Below are 20,107 nucleotides of genomic sequence, written 5' to 3'. Positions count from 1 at the left end.
ACCATGGTTGCACACACATGTGGTTTCTACTGAAGAAACCATTTGAAGAAAAAATTGGAGAATTTTTAGTGCTTATTGCTAATCTTAAAGCTTTGCTTTTTGTATAGTGTCTCTCCACAGCAACATTTTAAAAAGAACTGTCTTCCTATGAACTAGCTTGTTTCTATCTAAAATGTTTTCACATTTTTCTACTATCCTAAGGCAGATTCAATTCAATTAAAATAAGCAAAATGTAAGACTAATGAGAGAAAACCTAGAATAAATAGGAAGTGAGTCTGTCACCAGAACCAAGGGGAAGCAAAAGACTACAATTCTTATTCCACAGCTTTTATCACTTTTTACCTGAAAACCTATAAATAGGCATACTTTATAAAAAGCAATTAAACAAAAAGAGCTTCACTAATCTAATTTTCCCACTAAAAAGAGCTTTCACTAATCTAATTTCCCAAGTAAAATAAAGCCTTATTTCTTATTCACCACACCCCATAATGAAATTAAAGCAGCCCAAACTATCACAAGAAGACCTAGCTCAAAGTTGGAATGACCTAATTTATTTTTTATCATGGTTAACCAAAAAGTGTCGACATTTTAGTTCCTCATTACAAAGTTATGTTCATTATATCTTATCGAGAGAAAATCTAGTCAGCAAGTATTCACTGACCATTAACATAGGCAAGACACTTGGTGCAGATTTTCAGGGCCCTGACCATTGCCTTCAAGAGACAACTGGGCAACAAGGCCTATAGAGAGACAAAACCAGTCTATTCACGTTTCCAATAACTGCCATGTGCTTTCTTTCCTCCAGGAAGCTGGTAACACATGCTGTCCCCATGTGCTTGAATACCCAACCACAACCTTCCTTCCAGGAATCCCCACTCTTCTTTTATGACTTGCCTCTCAGTTACCTCTACTGTGAAAGCTTTCTAGTCTCCAGAGTGGCTCTGTGCTCCATTAACCCCCGTATGTGTCCAGTGTCATGATTATGAACATGAACTCAGAATTGACTGTCTAAGGTTGAATCCTGGCTCTGCAATTTATTAGCTGTGTGACCCTGAGGAAGGCCATTTCTCCATCTGTAAGTGGTAATAATAATGGTACTTACTTCACAGAGTTAAGGTATGGATTAAATGAGTTAATTCAGTGATTCTCCAGGTAAGGTCCATGGGGCTTCTTCAGGTGCTTCTAACATGGTTAAACACCATCTCACCCGAGATCAAGTCTACTCTCCTTACCTGGTATTCTAAACTTTCCAGACTCTGACTTCTTCCCTCCTGGCCAACCTATCTTTCTACTTCTTTCCCAATGTGAACACTATCCTCAAGTGTTCTCTGGTCCTCCATCAGCCCAAAGAAGAAAAAATAGTCATCACACAATAAAGAGAGAAAGGCCCTCCTCTGGCCTCCTTGGATTCTGTAACCAGGGCCAGTCAGTAACTGGGTAACATCCCCTACATACCATTCCACACTACCTCTCTACTTCCCCTTCCTTTTCTTTTTTTTTTTTAATTAAAAAAAATTTTTTTAAATTTTTATTTATTTATGATAGTCACAGAGAGAGAGAGAGAGGCAGAGACACAGGCAGAGGGAGAAGCAGGCTCCATGCACGGGGAGCCCCCGGGCCAAAGGCAGGCGCCAAACCGCTGCGCCACCTAGGGATCCCTCCCCTTCCTTTTCAATTCCACTTGCCTTACATTACCAGGAAACTCCTTAGAAATGCAAATTCTCAGATCCCACCCCAGATCTACTTAATCAGGAATGCTGGCATATGGAGCCCAGAATCTGTGTTTTAACAAACACTCTAGGTGATCCAGATGCACACACACACTTGAGAACCATTAAATTAAAATGTTAAAGCATTTAGAAGTGCTATGTAAGTATCACCAGTAATGATGTTTAATAGTGTTTATTTTGGAGACTCCAGGAAGTATGATTATTGGTGATTTTTCTTTATATTTTTTCCTTCCCAATTTAAAAAGAGGGGTGTAGGGATGGCTTTTCAGATAGAATACTAATAATAAAAATATAGAGGCAAAAACATGCAAAACATATACCTGTTGGGCTCTTATACCATTCATGTGAGGCTATAGAAGCCATGTTTACAAATTCAGGCTACTTTAGAGTTTCTTTATGAAATAGGCTGCCTCTAAATGAGGAATGACTATGGGCATGACTTTCCCATCTGAGCTCCAGGAGGACAGATGAGTGAATACAACACCACCTGATTCCTTTCAGCTATCAGATTTAAGTTCAGAGGACTCAGCTCTCTGTTCAGTCTCCTGAATTCAGCAGGGCTCACCTTTGGACTTGTATGTATCCCATTTTCCACAGTACATGGACAGCTTTGGAGTCCAGAGAAAAAGGACTGCAATGGCAGCTCTGGAGAAGCAAAGGGAGGGTGGAGACCTGCTCTCCTCTCCCTGGGCAAGTCAGGCCCCAGGAATCAACTACCTGTTCAATGCAACAGTACCTTTGTTCTAGTATGTACCCCTCAAAAAGAAAAAATGAATGATCCCTGTAATATTCAAAATGTTAATAGGCAGAGGACAAATAAAATGTACAGATAATAAATTTTTATTCCTAATTAAGATTTGATATTATGACCTTTGACACTGAACTTTTTTTTTAAAGGGGGTTTGGGGGAGAATATCTTCCATTGAAGATATGAAATCCGCAAAATGTGTAAGTTTTCTCTACCTGTGCAATAAGACTTCTTTTACACTATAAGGAAAACAAAAAAATGTATAGATTATACATAATTTTCCATAATTTTGTTATTTATCTAAATCATCTAAAAAGTCCAGATAGGCAAGAGCCATCTGTCTCAGAATTTCCATTTCTACCTGTGAAAACAGGTGGGTTGTTGATCTCCCAATGTTAAGACTGTATGAGCACATCTCTAATAAGAATCTTATAAAGTGTTTGACTTAAAGCCCAGAACTTGTTAGAATGATACAAAGAGGATGATGAGCAAGGGCTGAGGATAAAGGACTAGAAAATAGCCATCATCATTCAGTTTTAATTGAAATAATGAGGTGTGCAACACAAGCACCTAACAAAGTGAAGCCCATAAGCATAACTAAATTTGAGGAATTTGTACTTAAAGTATTAAATAGCTCTTCAAACCATAATGATTAACTTAGTTGAGAAGGAGCATAAAAGGCTTCTGAACTGAAAGCCAAATTCCATGTCCTCAGAGAAGTTGACTACTGGTTAAGTCCCAGAGTCTTCATTCTAAAATAAAGACACACCACCTGCCTGAATCTTCCTCCAGGGTGCTCGCGAGGGTCAGATACAAAGTATGTGGAAATGCTTTGAAAATCATGATCTACCACATAAATTACTTATTTAAAAACTCATTCTTAAAAATAAGATTTTCTACTATTAAAACTATAGCCAATGACCCCTTCATATTTTTTTATTTTTAAAAAGCAGGTATTTTTAAATAAGTGTTTCATTTTAAGGATTTGGATGTTAAGAATTTAACATCACAGCCTTCCCCAGTAGATTCTCTAGGTTTGTGCTATTACAACCAATAGAGAAAAATGTATGTTTGCCAACTGTTAGTGGCAGGATTTTAAGAGGCTACTAACCAATCATTTAAGAGATTGGGATCTCTGCAAAGAGCCAAGATGAAGGTAGATGTGTGTTTCTCTCTCTCTCTCTCTCTCTCTCTCTCTCTCTCTCTGTGTGTGTGTGTGTGTGTGTGTGTGTGTAGCTCTGAGTACAGAAGAGACATAGAGCCAGGGGTGTGATCTATTAAGCCTTCAAAACATATTTAGCTCTATGTAGTAGATGTATTAAGCCCTGGTTGATATAAACCTGATAGCGTACAATAGGCAAGCAGATACTTAGAGATTTAACTTCTCTGGGCTTGTTTCCTTATCTATAAAATGGGGATAAGAGCATCCTCTGTGGAAAAGTCAAAAAGATTACATGGAAAGTGCTTCCATGTTCCTACAGGATAAGTACTCAAAAAAATCAAAGTTAGTATTACTAGGGAAAACAGTATTTCAGTAATGTTTGCCCCCAAAGTAAAACCTTGCTCCTTTAACAGCATTTTTAATAGTACTAGGAGCTCCTCCAAAACAACTTACAACAGAAGCAGAATTTCAGAGAGCATTGTATTGTGAGAAGTGGGGAGCAGGAGACAGAGAAACAATATCACTTACTTATCCAGTTTCTGACATTGAGGAAACTTTGCTCATTTGTCAGATCAAAAAGCAGAAGAAATCCCATAGCATCTCTGAAGAACGCTGTTGTCAAGCTACGAAACCTAGGAACATAAAAGCAGATTGGTCACCTAAACCACGCCCCCACTCCTGAATATAAAACTAACAATAGTGCCGTTGGCCTCTTCCAATAATTCATCCATGACAAATTGGGTTTTTAATAATGTGCCATTGTTTTTAATAACTTCACATTATATATGCATATAGTATTTTTTAATTACACAAAATCTAGCAAAGTATGCTATCAAATTGATACCTAGAGCTAGAAAGCATATTTGAAAATATATTGAGGCTTTATAAAATGCCAACAATTATCAAAAGTTCTATTTGGAATCCAATCTCTTAGAGAACAAAGTGATGGGTACCAGAGGGGAGGTGGGGGTGGCTGGCTGGGTGGGTGAAATTGATAAAGGGGATTAAGAGAACACTTATGCCAAGCATCAAGTAATGTATGGAATTGCAGAGTCACTATATTGTACACCTGAGACTAATATAACACTGGATGTTAACTGTACTGGAATTAAATAAAAATAAATAAAAACAAGCTGTGTACATTTTTAAAAATTAAAAAACAAATTGAATAATGATATTCCAAAAGTGTACAAGACAGTTATTTATCACTTACATAAGTTTTTGTGTTAATGGACCATGTGATTTGAAAAACTAGACTGTTGGACAGGGATCACAAGAACTAGCTCATGAGGGATGCCTGAGTGGTTCAGCGGTTAAAGTGTCTGCCTTCTGCTCAGGGTGTGATCCTGGAGTCCCGGGATCAAGTCCCACCATCAGGTTACCTGCATGGAGCCTGTTTCTCTCTCTGCTTAGGTCTCTGCCTCTGTGTCTCTCATGAATAAATGAATAAAATCTTTAAAATAAAAAAAAAGAAAAAGAAAAAGAAAAAGAACTAGCTCAGGAGATCTTAGTTTCAGTCAAGAATTTACTGTACAATTAAGAGTTAATTAGACTAAAAGCAATGGTGCTTGCTGTGTATATTTTCCTCATCCTGAAAAAGTTTGGCTTGACTTGATGTTACAATGGGTTCCATGACCTTTTAATTTCCATCTCTAAAGACGTCTCATAACTCTGATAACCATTTCTTTGGCTTTAAGGTGGGAGTGGTATTGACTTAGTCCCTATGCTTTCGTGGTACTCTCTCTCCCAAAGCTTTATTCTGCTCTCTCCCCTCTCTCTCCCTCTAAAGGTTGGTTTCCATTTTATTTCAATGCAAAGTCTGCAACTGACAGGCATAGACTCCAGGAAAGGAAGTACTGGTATGAATTTGTCACCTAATCTGTTATTTTAAGTTTTCTCAAATATTTCTAATCCATGTTTTTACAAAGAGTTCTATATTTTAGGAATACATACCAGAGTAGTTATAAATGAAAATATCTGATATTTAGATTTGGCTTCAATATAATTTGGAGGAGGGGCTAAGAAGGGGTAGAGGTATATATGAAATAAGGCCACAAATTGATGACTACTGAGACTTGGAAATATGTACATGATTTTATTATACTATCCACTGCAGTATATATTTAAAGATTTCCATAATAAAAAGTTAAAAAGAGAACTCTTCAGGTGCACCTATGTGGCACAGCTGGTTCAGCATCTGACTCTTGGTTTTAACTCAGGATGTGATCTCAGGATCATGAGATTAAACCCCTTGTTGGGTACTGCACTCAGTGTGGAGTCTGCTGAAGTTTCCCTCTGCCTCTCCCTCTGGCCCTCCCCTACCCTGGCTTACTCACTCTCTAACTCTAAATCAATCAATCAATCAATCAATCAATCAATCTTAAAAAAAATACTTCAAGGAAACTGTGAGAAAAAAACAAAAGCTATAACTAACTGAAAGAAATTTTATATCAAGATTTCATGTGGCTTATTTTAATCAAGCAACTTCTGACCATATGAGTTAATTCCAATCAGATTTTCTGTGAGGTTTCAATAATCAGCTGAGAATAATGCATGTATGTCTGTAGTTGTCTTTGTGGCTGAGTAAATAACAAAAGTAAATGGAGCATAGTGTCTTTAAGAAAAGAACGAGAAGAGAAACAAAGAAAGAGGAGGAAAGAGAATGGGAGGAGGAGGAGGGAGGAGGGAGAGAAAAAAGTAGAAAAAGTAGAAAGTCCCTAAGTAAAATAGTCTATTTGAAAAGGGCTCATTTTTCCTTTGACCTTGTATGAAATAGACATCATTATCATTTCAGACTGATAAATTTCCTGCAGATTTAGCAGCAAGTCTTATCTAAGTTCAGTCAACTAATCAGCTGGCCTTTTCCTGGCTCAGGTACTGTGTGAAGGGCATAGCTGGTTTTCGCTTTCCTCCAGTAAGGAACAGATAACTGAAGATCTCATACCTCTCTTGCCCTGCTGTGTCCCATAATTGTAGGTGGATTCTCTGGCCTCTGCCAATGGCTCCATCTGGCCCATTGGCTCTGTATACCTAAAACAGCAAAATGAAAAAGAAAACCTTTGAGACCAGTGAAATCTTCTCACTTTTCTGTTCAGTAAAGTGCCCATAAGCATCTAGACTTCTAAAACATCCCATATGGAATACAACCTTGTTTGTATGCTATTCAAATAATTGTCTTTGGATAATATAATAATTTGTATTAAAACATAAATATACACATATATTTTTATAAATATATTATGAAATATATAAATAACACATAATTTGTATAAAAATAATAATCCATTCACCTTTCCTCAAAGTTCCCTCAAATCACTAGTATTTTTCCCTATCCCATCTTTATTTATTTTTAAAGATTTTATTTATTTATTCCTGAGAGACACACAGCGAGAGAGAGGCAGAGACACAGCCAGAGGGAGAAGCAGGCTTCACACAGGAAGCCTGTGCAGGACTCTATCCCAGGACTCTAGGATCACATCCCGAGCCAAAGGCAGACGCTCAACCACTGAGCCACCCAGGCATCCCTCCCTATTCCATATTTAAAAAGTATAAAAAGTATTCTGAAACAATTTTATAAGAAGGACCTCTAGGGGATCCCTGGGTGGCTCAGTGGTTTCACGCCTGCCTTTGGCCCAGGGCCCAATCCTGGAGTCCCAGGATTGAGTCCCGCGTCGGCCTCCCGGCATGGAGCCTGCTTCTCCCTCTGCCTGTGTCTCTGCCCCCCCCCCCTCTCTCTCTGTCCATAATAAATAAATAAAAATAAATAAATCTTTAAAAAAAATAAGAAGGACCTCTAAAGATCTCTTTCTCCATAAAAGCAATGAAACACTGGCAAAAAAAAAAAAAAAAAAAAAAAAAAAAAAAAAGCCAAAATCCACTTTTTCCAAACTCTGAAAATTAACAAAGACTCACAACATTTCAAGAAGCATTTAAGAAAAATGGCTGAATATCAGTAAAAACAATAAATTTTGTGCCATTTTAACTTTTCCTATCCCATACCATTCTCCCCAACTCCTAGTAGCCTTGAAAACCAAGAGATGAACCATCTGGGGCTAACAAAAGCCTAACCAAAAAACTTGAAAAAGAAAAGAAATGAGATGTACATAGGGATATTTGAAAAGCTCCAAAGTGTTCCTTGGAAAGTTCTGGGCTGGTCTCATGTAAAGGGCTGAACATATGCCTAGGAAAGAATTGAAAAGACCTTATTGTCTTATCTCTGGCTAACTTTGATGCTCTTCTTAAGCAGGAAGTGAAGGCTAAGGCAGAGCTACAAATTACAGGAGCATTAGGCACATGTTCCCAAATGGGCATGCACACATGAACACGAACACACACACATACATACACACACACACACACACACACACACACACAATGTGTCAGAAAAAGATGACAGACTTACTAGTTCAAGAAATCTGTCCACTCAGGGACACCTGGGTAGTTAAGTCAGTCAGTTAAACATCTGACTCTTGATTTCAGCTCAGGTCATGATCTCAGGATAACGAGATAGAGTCCCAAGTCAGGCTCTGTGCTCAACACAGAGTCTGATTGAGATTCTCTCTCTCCCTCTCCCTCTGCCCCCCTTCTTAGGAAATGGGGAGGAATCGGACTCCAGAGGTGCTAGATTATATTATTCAAAATGTCCAGCTTTCAATAAAGTATATGAGACACAAAAATAAAGTATGGTTCACACACAGGGGGAAAACAAAATCAGCAGAAACCATCCCTAAGGAAGGTCAGATGTTGGACTTACTAAATAAAGACTTTAAATCAGCTATTGTAAACATGTTCAAAGAACTAAGGGAAATCATATTTAAAGAATTAAAGCATGGGGGTGCCTGGGTGGTTCAGTTGGTTAAGTGTCTGCCATTGGTTCATGTCATGATCCTAGGGTCCCGAGATCAAGCTTCAAGTCAGGCTCCCTGCTCAGCCCAGAGGCTGCTTCTCTCTCTCTCTCTCCCTCTGCTACTCCCTCTGCTTGTGTTCTCTCATTCTCTCTCTCACTCTCTCAAATAAATGAACAACATTTTTTTTTAAAGAGCTAAAGAATAATGCCTCATTGAATAGGGAATGTTAATAAAGAGATAAATATTGTAAAAAGTAAGTTGCTGTAAAAGGAATAATAAAGACAGTGCTTCAGGCTGAGATAAAAGGACACTGGGCAATAAGTCAAACCCATAAAAAATAAAGAGCACCAAAAAGATAACTACATAGATAAATATAAGAGACAGTATAAATGCATTTTTATAATTCTTTCTTCCATCTGATTAAAATATAATTGAATGAATAATTATAAATCTATTGATGGGCACATAGCATATAAAGATGTAATTTGTATGACAATAACAGTGCAAAGGAGGGAGTGGGAAATGAAGCCATATGTAAGCAGAGTTTCATGATAGTATTGAAATTAAGTTGGTATTAATCCAAACTAGACTGTTAAATTAAGATGATAGTTGTAATCCCTACTGTACCAACTTAAAAAATGACTCAACTATATAGTAAAAATAATGAATGACAAGGGAATTAAAATGTTATACTAAAAAGTATATGACACAGGCAGCCCCCGTGGTGCAGCAGTTTATCGCCGCCTGCAGCCCAGGGCATGATCCTGGAGACCCTGGATCGAGTCCCACGTCAGGCTCTCTGCATGGAGCCTGCTTCTCCCTCTGCCTGTGTCTCTGCCTCTCTCTCTCTGTGTGTCTCTATGAATAAATAAATAAAATCTTTAAAAATATTAAAAAAAATAAATAAAAAGTATATGACACAAAATTAAGTAGTCATGAGAAAATATAGGAACAAAAAATAAGACAGAAAACAAGTAGCAAAATGGCAAACATAAATGCTTTTTATCAGGAATTATATTAAATAAATTACTCCAAATAAAAGGCAGATACTGACAAAATGGACTTAAAAACATGATCCAACTATGTACTGTCTACAAGAGACATACTTTAGATTCAAAGACACAAAGAGGTTGTATATAAAAGGATAGGAGGAAAATACCATGCAAACAGTAACTAAAAGAGATCTGGAGCTGTACTAATATCGGGAAAAAAATTAGACAAAATTGTTATTGAGGACAAAGAAGGATATTTTATAATGATAAAAGGGTTACTCTATTGAGAACATATAGGGAGAAAGGGGGAGAAATAAACATGCCAATCATTATATTGGAAGACTTCAAGACTCACTTTCTATAATGGATAGATGAATAAATAGGCAGATGAACAAGGAAACAGAAGGCTTACCACCACTATAAACCAAGAACAAAACAGACATCTATAGAACACTTCAGAACATATTCTTCTCAGGTACACAGAAAACATTCTCAAAGACAGGCAATATGTAAGATCATAAAACAAGCCTCAATAAACTTAAGTCTGAAATAATACAAATTATGTCTTCAATCACAATGGGGTAAAATTAGCAATTATTAGCAGAAAAAAATTGGAAAATTCACAAATACATTTTACACAGTCTTAAATTAACAGAGTCTTAAATAACTGATGGGCCAAAGAAGAAACACGAGGGAAACTAGAAAATACTTTTAGATGGATAAAAATAAAAGCACAACTACAAAAAAAAAGATCAAATGAAGCTAAGGCAGTTACCAGAAGGAAATGTATAGCAATAAACACCTATATTAAAAAAAGAAGATCTCAAATCAATAACTTAACTTTCAAACTTAAGAAATTAGAAAATAAGAGAAATTAAACCAAAAGCAAACAGAAGGAAAGAAATAATAAAGAGTGGAAATAAGGTATCTTCTCTTTGAAAACATCAAATTGATTGACCTTCAGCTAGACTGATCAAGGATAAAAATAGAAGACTCAAATTCCTAAAATCAGAAGGCTTTCAAAAGATCTCCTGTATAACCAGATATACTATAAATAATAAAAATTAAAATTAAAATAATTTGTTAAAGATTTAGTTATTTGAGAGAAAGCACAAGCAGAAGAGGCAGAGAGAAGGGGGAGAGGGGATCTCAAGCTAACTCCATGCTGAATAGGGAGCCCAGTGTGAGGCTAGATGTCACAACCCTTAGATCATGACCTGGGTAGAAACCAAAAGTCAATGAACTATGTCACCCAGGTGCCCAAATTAAAATAATTTTTAAAGAAATTTTTAAGAAGGACAACACTACCAACCTTACATATATAAAAATATTACAAATGAATACAATCATATGCCAAAAAATTAATTAATTAATTAATTAAAAACAATCATATGCCAAAAAATTAAATAATCTATAATAAATTGAGAAATTCCTAGACACAAACAACTGAAACTAACTCAAGAAGAAATAGAACATATAAAGAAACATCTAACTAATAAGGAGACTGAATTAGTAATCGAAAATTTCCCACAAAGAAAAGGTCAGGCCCAAATGTCTTCACTAGTGAATTTAAGCAAGTGCTTAAAGAAGAATCAACACCAATTTTCCCCAAACTCTTCCAAACTATAGAAAAGAAGGAAACACTTTTCAACTCATTTTATAAGGCCAATATTATCCTAACACCAAAACTAAAGGTATCATGAGGGGGAAAAAAATCTACCAACCAATATCCATTCTAAGTATTGACACCAAAATACTAGCAAACAGAATCCAGCAACATATATAAAGGTTAATATACCATGACAAAGTGAAATTTATCACAGGAACAGCAAGGTTGATTTAACTTACAAAAATCAATCAATATAATACAATACATTGTAGTAGAATAAAGGACAAAAATCAATAACTATCTCAATAGATGCAGAAGAAAAGCCTTTGAAAATATTCAACGTCTTTCATGATAAAAAAAAATACTCAAAAACAGAAAAGAGGGGATCCCTGGGTGGCGCAGCGGTTTGGCGCCTGCCTTTGGCCCAGGGCGCGATCCTGGAGACCCGGGATGGAATCCCACATCGGGCTCCCTGCATGGAGCCTGCTTCTCCCTCTGCCTGTGTCTCTGCCTCTCTCTCTCTCTCTCTCTCTCTGTGACTATCATAAATAAATAAAAATTAAAAAAAGAAACAGAAAAGAATGTCCTCAGGTTGAAAAACAGCATCTATGAAAAAACACAGAGCTTACATTATACCTAATGGTGAAGGTCTGAATGCTTTCTCCCTAAAATCAAAAACAAGATGAGGATGTCCCCTCTTATCAGTTCTATTCAACATTTTACTGGAGGTTCTTGCCAGGGTAATCAGGCAAGAAAAAGAAATAATGCATATCCAAATTGGAAAAGAAGTAAAAGAGAAGATGGTATGATCTTGTATATAGAAAGTCCTAAGGAATAAATACACACACACACAATTTGAACTAACAAACAAGTTCATCAAGGTTTCAGTATACAAGATAAATTCACAAAATAAATTATATTTCTATAGTGGCAATGAACAATTCAAACTGAATTAAGAAACAATTTACAAAAGAATGAAAAAGATACTGAAGAATAAATTGAGCAAAGAAGTGTACAACTTAAACTTTGAAAAAGCTACAAAACATTGTTGAAAGAAATTAAAGAAGATCTAAATAAAATGGAAAAATATCTCATGTTCATGGATCAGAAGATGTAACATTATCAAAAACCAATATTCCTGAAATTTATCTACAGATTCAGTGCAATTCCTATCAGAGTTTCAGCTGGCTTCTTTGTAGAAATTCCACTTCAATTCAAGTGGAATTGCAAGGAATCCAAAACAATCTTGAGAAAGAAGAACAATGTGGGAGGACTCATGTTTCCCAATTTCAAAACTTAGTACAAAGCAGATGTAATCAAGATAGTACTGGCTTAAGGATAGACATCTAGATGACTAGAATAGAATTGACAGCCCAAAAATGATATGTCCATATTCATGGTCAATTGATTTTTCAACAAGAGTGCCAAGATCATTCATGGGGAAAAGAATGGTCTTTTCAATTGTTGGACCCCTACCCACACTGTATACAAAAATTAACTCAAAATGGATCACAGACCTAACCATAAGGGTTATAACTACTTATATGTATATATTTAAAAGGACATTTATCCAGAATGTATTTTTAAAACTCTGAAAAGTGAAGAATAAAGACAACCAATTTCAAAATAGGCAAACAATTTGAATAGACATTTCTCCAAAAATTACACAAATGGCTAATAAGTACATGAAAAAAAATTATTGCTCAAAAACATGTCATTAGGGAAATTTATGTCAAACCTACAATGAGATATCACTTCACATGCACTGGAATGGCTATAATCAAATAGACAATAACAAGAGTTGGTAAGGATATGGAGAAAATGGAACTCCTTCCATATTGCTGGTAAGAATATAAAATAGTGCAGCAACTTTAGAAAATTTGAAGGTTACTCAAAGTTAAACAGAGAGTTATCATATGGCAAATTAATTCTATTCCTAGGTGTATACACAAGAGATTTGGAAACATAAGTCCACACAAAAAAATGTATATGACCGTTAATGGAAGCATTATTCATAATAGCTAAAAAGTGAAACAATATAATTGTCTATCAATGGATGAATAGATAAACAAAATGTGGTATATCAATGCAATGGAATATTATTTGGCCATAAAAAAGAATGAAGTTCTGATACATGCTACAATATGGATGAACCTTGAAAACATTACGCTAACTGAAAGAAGCCACACACAAAAGGAGGCATATTGTATGATTCCACTTACGTGATATGTCCAGAATAGTCAAATCCATGGAGAATAGATTAGTGGCCAGAGAAAGGATAAAAGAGGAATGACTGCTAAAGGGCATGAGGTTTCTTTTGGGAGTGATGAAATGTTCTAGAATGAGATGCACAACTGTGAATATGCTAAAAACCACTGAACCATATACTTTCAGTGGGTGAATTTTGTTATGTGAATTATATCTAAATAAGGTGCTTTTTTAAAAAACAAGATCATAAAATGGAAATTAATAAATATAATCATATACATATATACTGATTCTACAATTATATTTCAATACTAAAAATTTCATGAAATCCTATTCTCACTCAGTGGGTCTGAGTCTCTATTAGACTCTCTGTCAGAAAAGACCTAGAGTAGGAGGGAATGCATTCTTCTATCCTGGAAGCCAGAGACCCTGTACCTTTTCCAGGTAGAATATGCTCCATTGAAATATCTTTGTCATTAATCTCTTGACCACTTGTTGATCCATGTCATGGTAACAGCTGATTCTTCAGCAAGAAATGTAGTTCATGGTGAAGGCAACTCTAACACAGTGACCCCCTGCCATCCCCTCCACCATCAGAATAACTATCAGTCCTATGGCCCCTTATATTAAAAAAAAAAAAAGTGCCCCTTCACCATTCAGTAGAACCTCCTCCTTAGTTTCTTCCCAGATCAACATTCACTACTGGCATTCTCACTCCTAGGTCAACCTCCCCCTCCTGGCAGCATGATGAGTTCTGCCACTTAGCGTTCCATGTGGGACTGAATTAAGATAAAGGTCATTAAAAATGACATCAAAGGTGGATGAAATAGTCCACAAAACAGGAGTAGGGGGATCCCTGGGTGGTTCAGCGGTTGAGTGCCTGCCTTCGGCCCAGGGCGTGATCCTGGAGACCAGGGATCGAGTTCCATGTCGGGCTCCATGCATGGAGCCTGCTTCTCCCTCTGCCTGAATCTCTGCCTCTCTGTGTCTCTCACGAATAAACAAAATCTTAAAAAAAAAACAAAACAAACAAACAAAAAAAAAAAAAAACAGGAGTAGGAGGGTGAGGGTGGTTTGTAAGCTTCATAACAAAGGCAGACAAATAACTTTGTAGAGCTCTGAGGGAACATACAAGCCAAAAGGGTATCAAGGGAAAATTAAAAGAAATCTTCCCTTTTGTCTCCTTGGTTTTATATTAAATGTCATTTAGCACAATCTTTTAAATCACATTGCAAAGACTGAACATACTACACTTTCACATGCACCCTTCAATTTTATATTCCAAACTTTGTCCTTCTAATTCCTACAAATAAACTAGACAGACAGGAAAGCATTGATTCACAGATCACATTGTCATATAGAACTTACCACTCTTTTTTCCCTGAAATCAATGCCCACTGTCGTGATAAATTTGGAGTTAAATTTGCCATCTGTGTACTGGTAAAGTACACTGGTCTTCCCTACTCCAGAGTCTCCCAAAGCTAAAAACTTGATGAGGTAATCATAGTCTCCATCAGACATAATGAAGAACTCAGTGGTTCACCTGTAAAATACAAACAAATGCATATTTTAAAAAAGCCATTAGGAAATATTAGAATATTCCATGAATACTATCAGTTACTCTAATATCCAGTTCAGTAAGTACTATGTGACACTTATATGCCTAAGGGTTCTGTGAAGAGGATTAGATACTATTCACTGCCCCCAAGGGTCTAATAATTTGCTAGAGGAGATGTAACAGAAATAATAAATAACAGCTTAAACTTAATGTGCATATTACAGTACTATTAAGACAAAAATTCAAAGTGAGAATAAAAATTAAGAAGATAACCACCACTAAGTCTTACATGCAGATACAAAAATTTTAAAAAGAAATAAGGAAGGAGAATGTTACAGGAATAATAATAGAGTGCAAGTGGTTCCAATTCCCCCCCCCCACACACACACACACCTTTTTTCAGTCTCCTGGTCCTAGATCTCAGGCTTTTCTCTTTTACTTGGACATTTAGGCAAGTTCATTTATCCTATTCATTTTCAAATGTCACTATAGTTCCTTCAAAGACAATACTAAATTCACAAGTAAAATTTGGCTTGTGGCATTATTATTATTATTATTATTATTATTATTATATTATTACATACCTCATGTTAAGTCAGACTTTCTTAGAATACCACTGCTCCCCTGGAAACTGAGTTCAGATTTGGGCAGCCACTGTTCAGAAGTCACAGTTGGCTCATCTACCTATACTTGCCTTGGTATTCAAACAAGAAATGCTACCAATTCAGGTTTTTGATATTGACTAAAACAAAAGTGCAACTTGGAGAAGAAAAATTCTTGTTTTTACCAGCAAAGCCTAACCATGGTTATTTTTATCCTTTGCAATGAGCACTTCTCATGATTTGTTTTTATTCTCTAAATAGATTCAAACTACTGAAAATATCAGTCCAACTGAAAATGTAATCTGTCTCCAGGGAAGGCTTACTTATTTTTATGCTCCCATTTCTAATACCAATAAACCCTCCTCAAAATCAGAAAAATAATGAGCTATCCTACTACCACCTGCAACTCTACATGCCCATTCAAACATGCATATTCTCCCATCCATACACATATCAGATGCCCTATATTAGATGCTAATTTTCCTTTCATTGTCTATTTCCACCCAGCCTCACATTGAAAAACTTTACTACCATTCTCATGCTTCCTATAGGATTATTTCTATAGGTCCATAAAATTAATAAAAATTCAAGCAAGGACATTTATTGATTTTCTATGTTTCTTCCACTACCCCATCCTCAATTTGGTGACTCATCTTATGCTCAAAAATCCTGAATACTAACCCCCAAGAGCCACTGCAATTTACTTCCTCGTGGTGCCTTAGTAAAGATCTAGGACCTCACATTCAGATATGGCTGGTCAGCTGATAAAGGCAGAGATTCCACAAACATTCATAACTCTATTTGCACACTGTAAAGAATGACACTTCACAGATGATGGCTTTCCTACATTATAGCTTCTGTATTCACAGGTTTGGGTTGCCCGTATTAATGGTATATAACGTAAGTCCTCTCCAGAGGATGACCAATATGGTACAAATAAATATGCTAGTATCATATTATAGGATCTCATTTGGCTCCCAGTTATTCATTAATAAGAGCTAAGAATTTAAAAGCAGGCCCAAATAATGTTTAATCATTTTGGAAGTTCCCCTAAAAATGAATAAGGAAGCAGAAGGCAACTTCAAATTCTGCAATGAGAATGATACAACAACACTGTGGTTACCTTACTTCCTCTCTACTTTCAGGTTGAACAAAGGTTGGTCATTTCTGTATCTATGTTTTTATATCATTTAAGGTACAGGAGAAAATGTTATCACCAATGGCATCACTCAGAAGAGTGCCATTAGGATTCTCTAAATCCACTTGAATGGAATTCAAAGACAGATGAAACTATCTCTGCTGCACCAAAATTTAATGTGCTAGTTACTAGGGGAGAAGAATCACAAATATAAGTCTAAAAATGTTCTTTGTGGGTTTTTCTATTCATGTTGATAGCAATACATAACAATTTATTCCCAAACCAAGCCATTGTAAAGGAAGTATTAACAAACCAAATACCACAGCTAAAGGTATAAATACCACCATCAATATTAATCATAGTTTGCACTCTTCAAATCACATCTCTAGGCAATTATCTGCCTTGTTAATCTGAAAATAAATGTCCAGACCTTTCACTCTCTGGGTTCAGTTTTCCCAAAGATGAAATACAACCCAGAGAGAATAACTCATTTGCATAGTCTAGAAAATAAATCTAACTCCAAGTCCAATGTTCAGTATACCTCCAAGCTTATTGTCTGTTACTCAAGTTTCCATAAGTGCATGTTGGGCTTAAAATGACCAGGTACTAATTGTACAAGGCAGCCTAAGAGGAAACACATGATTTCTGAAGTCAAGAAGAACTGGGCTGAATCCCATGTCTCCCACATGCCCGCTACTCAGATGTCTCTGAGTCTTGTCTTCAGGTTTCCATTCTATGAAAAAGAAGATACTTTATACTCATTCACACCATTGTTCTAAAGATTGAACAAGACACTCTTTGTGGAGTACCCAGCACAGTGTTTAGCATATATTAGAACTCAGTAAATGTTAGCTCACTCTCTTCACACCATTCTGAACAGATCAGACTGGCTCTAAAGACCCAGATCAATCACTGAAATTGCCTATGAGCAGCTCAAAACACATTTCTAATACAAAGGATTTCTGACTGGCTCAGAGTAATTTGCTGAGTCAACACAAATCACTTTTAAACTAATTCTGATCTTTTTTGGCTGGTTTAAAACATTTTCAATTCATTTCAAATTGATATGCCTATTGAAAAAGAAGTTATGACCAAGTTAAAAACAGGTTCAAATCTGTATAAAACACTGCAGTCCATTCTAACAAGCTCATACTTGCTCAAAAAAAAAAAATCTGAATGGTTCATTCTAGTTCAGAATGAAAGACTCAAATTCAAAGAGGTTACACCCACAAAACTATTTCTGACTGATGTAAAGTTACTTAGGCTAAAACTAAATATATCTAATGAAAATTACTTGGGTCTGGTTTCAATAGCTCAAACTGCTTCAAACTAGTTTTACCTAGCTCAAATAAGTTCTGACCTGGAAGGCAGTCAGAACTTGCTCATGTGAGGTTTGATTGGTTCAGAGTATATTTTACTGAGTCAAGTTAGTGTTGACCAGTTAAATATCTCCAACTGAGTCAAACTTGCTCTAATTTTATCAAACTGCTTATAACTGGTTCATGTCATCTATAAAATTGTTTTTACTGTCCCAGAATGATTAAAAACTGGTTCCAACCAGTCCAAGTTGACTGATCAGAAAGATGTTCAAACAGTTCAAGACTAAAAATGTAAAATGATAAACAGAAGCAAAAAAAGCAATGGTTTGGTGTTTTAAATCTATGTCAAACTAATAAACTCAGATTTTTACTGATAATTACCTCAATTGCAGATAGTCTATACCCCAAATTGATCTCCACTACAATATAGTTTCTTTCTATTTCTGAACAGTTTTTATGTATTGGAGAACAGTAAACAAGTTGGGAGAAAGGAGTACAGACACACTGGCAGAGGAGAATATGAGAAACAATAGGAAAAGGTGTGATGGGTGACAGAGATTTCCTTGGTTGACAACTCACCATTTTATCTCAAGGATCACAGCAAAACATTAATCCATGATCCAACAATAAAAGAGATTTCGGGGATCCCTGGGTGGCGCAGCGGTTTGGCGCCTGCCTTTGGCCCAGGGCGCGATCCTGGACACCCGGGATCGAATCCCACATCGGGCTCCCGGTGCATGGAGCCTGCTTCTCCCTCTGCCTCTGTCTCTGCCTCTCTCTCTCTGTGACTATCATAAATGAATAAAAAACAAAAACAAAACAAAAAGAGATTTCAAGTTAAGGAAAATCTGTAGCAAATTTGGAGGCTATGTAAAGTGTGCCCTAAATTGGTCACAATGACTAGGCTAGTCTGGGTTAACAGACCAGAATTCTAAAAAGTAAGGACACTGCAAGGAAATAAAAGGACTTAGGAAGGAGGCAGGCCTTCACTGATAACAGAGATTTTTCAGGTTTTGGGCAGGGTATTGAGGGTAACAAGTTTCTTATCTGAGTTTGCAGCCAATTAGTCAAAGCCTAGAATTAGTGGAACCATTTCCTGTTTCAGCAGAAAATAATTCTAGTGCATAGCAAACTATAGCCCCAAACCCGTCCTGCAGTCCAATATATGTGTTTCACCACTGCTTATCACCACCAGATGAAGAAAACTTAATATTAAGTTTAAACTGCTGGTAGGTCTTCATATAGAACCACCTTCATATCAAAAAAATTATTTTTGTTTCTTATTCTTGTTACTCCAGTCTTGAGTAGTCAGGGGCCTATTCCCCATAAAGAAAAAATTCCATTCCAAGTATGGAAATAACATAAATTATTTTTATGTTGGCATTTTAGAGCAGGAAGGGAAACACTGAAAACACATGGTGCAAGATTTGACATTTGGGACATCCAAACAACATTTTGTGCATAATATTTGCAGTGAGCATTCCAACCTATTGATGCTTGAGAAGTTAGTTCATGAAGGCTTTTCCCAATTACATTACTCTTGCTAAAAGCGGGTCAGAAGCCTAGGTCAGATGCCCACACACCAAGTACTTTACAATCCATATCACAGTCCTAAAGTCAGGGGCTACATCCACACACACTTCCTCAGTGCCATTCTATAATGGATGCTCCAATGAGAATACAAGTAAGTGCATCTTGGGCAGTCTACTCACATGCTAACATGGGCTCAATTCTAGCATGTTGTTGAGAAAGAAGAAAAAGTGGAGGTTAAGAACATGGACTCCAGAACCAAATCACCTAGATGTGAATATAGTCATTTCACTTTAGATAATTTAATCCCTGTGCTCACTTCGGCAGCACATATATTGAAATCAGAAAATTTGATCCCTTGGGGTGCCTGGGTGGTTCAGCCAGTTAAGCGACCAAGTTTTTTTTTTTTTTAATTTTTATTTATTTATGATAGTCACAGAGAGAGAGAGAGAGAGAGAGAGAGAGAGAGAGAGAGAGGCAGAGACATAGGCAGAGGGAGAAGCAGGCTCCATGCACCGGGAGCCCGATGTGGGATTCGATCCCGGGTCTCCAGGATCGCGCCCTGGGCCAAAGGCAGGCGCCAAACCGATGCGCCACCCAGGGATCCCAGCGACCAAGTTTTGATTGCAGCTCAGGTCCTGATCCTCAGGGTCCTAAGATGGGC

At 36.6% G+C, this 20,107-nt stretch overlaps 1 protein-coding gene across 6 annotated transcripts in view; it reads right to left on the bottom strand.

The window, feature by feature from the left end:
* RAB27A (RAB27A, member RAS oncogene family) overlaps positions 1–20,107 on the bottom strand; it is a 70,828-nt gene that overhangs the window by 10,326 nt on the left and 40,395 nt on the right. For 5 of the 6 annotated variants that reach the window (XM_055320257.1, XM_055320260.1, XM_055320254.1 and 2 more), the window contains 3 exons: positions 14,665–14,839; positions 6,585–6,670; positions 4,169–4,272 (listed from right to left, as the gene is read on the bottom strand). In XM_055320257.1, coding sequence (XP_055176232.1) covers positions 4,169–4,272; positions 6,585–6,670; positions 14,665–14,817 — 343 coding nt within the window. In that variant the 5' untranslated portion in view covers positions 14,818–14,839. Of the gene's footprint in view, positions 1–4,168; positions 4,273–6,584; positions 6,671–14,664; positions 14,840–18,492; positions 18,642–20,107 lie in introns of those variants that run through there. The other variant, XM_055320259.1, reaches the window with a different exon arrangement.

This window comes from Nyctereutes procyonoides, unplaced genomic scaffold (genome assembly GCF_905146905.1).
Source record: "Nyctereutes procyonoides isolate TBG_1078 unplaced genomic scaffold, NYPRO_anot_genome, whole genome shotgun sequence".
NCBI classification, from domain to species: Eukaryota; Metazoa; Chordata; class Mammalia; order Carnivora; family Canidae; genus Nyctereutes; species Nyctereutes procyonoides.
The sequence above is the reverse complement of the archived record's forward strand: the minus strand, read 5'-3'. Positions and strand labels throughout refer to the sequence as shown.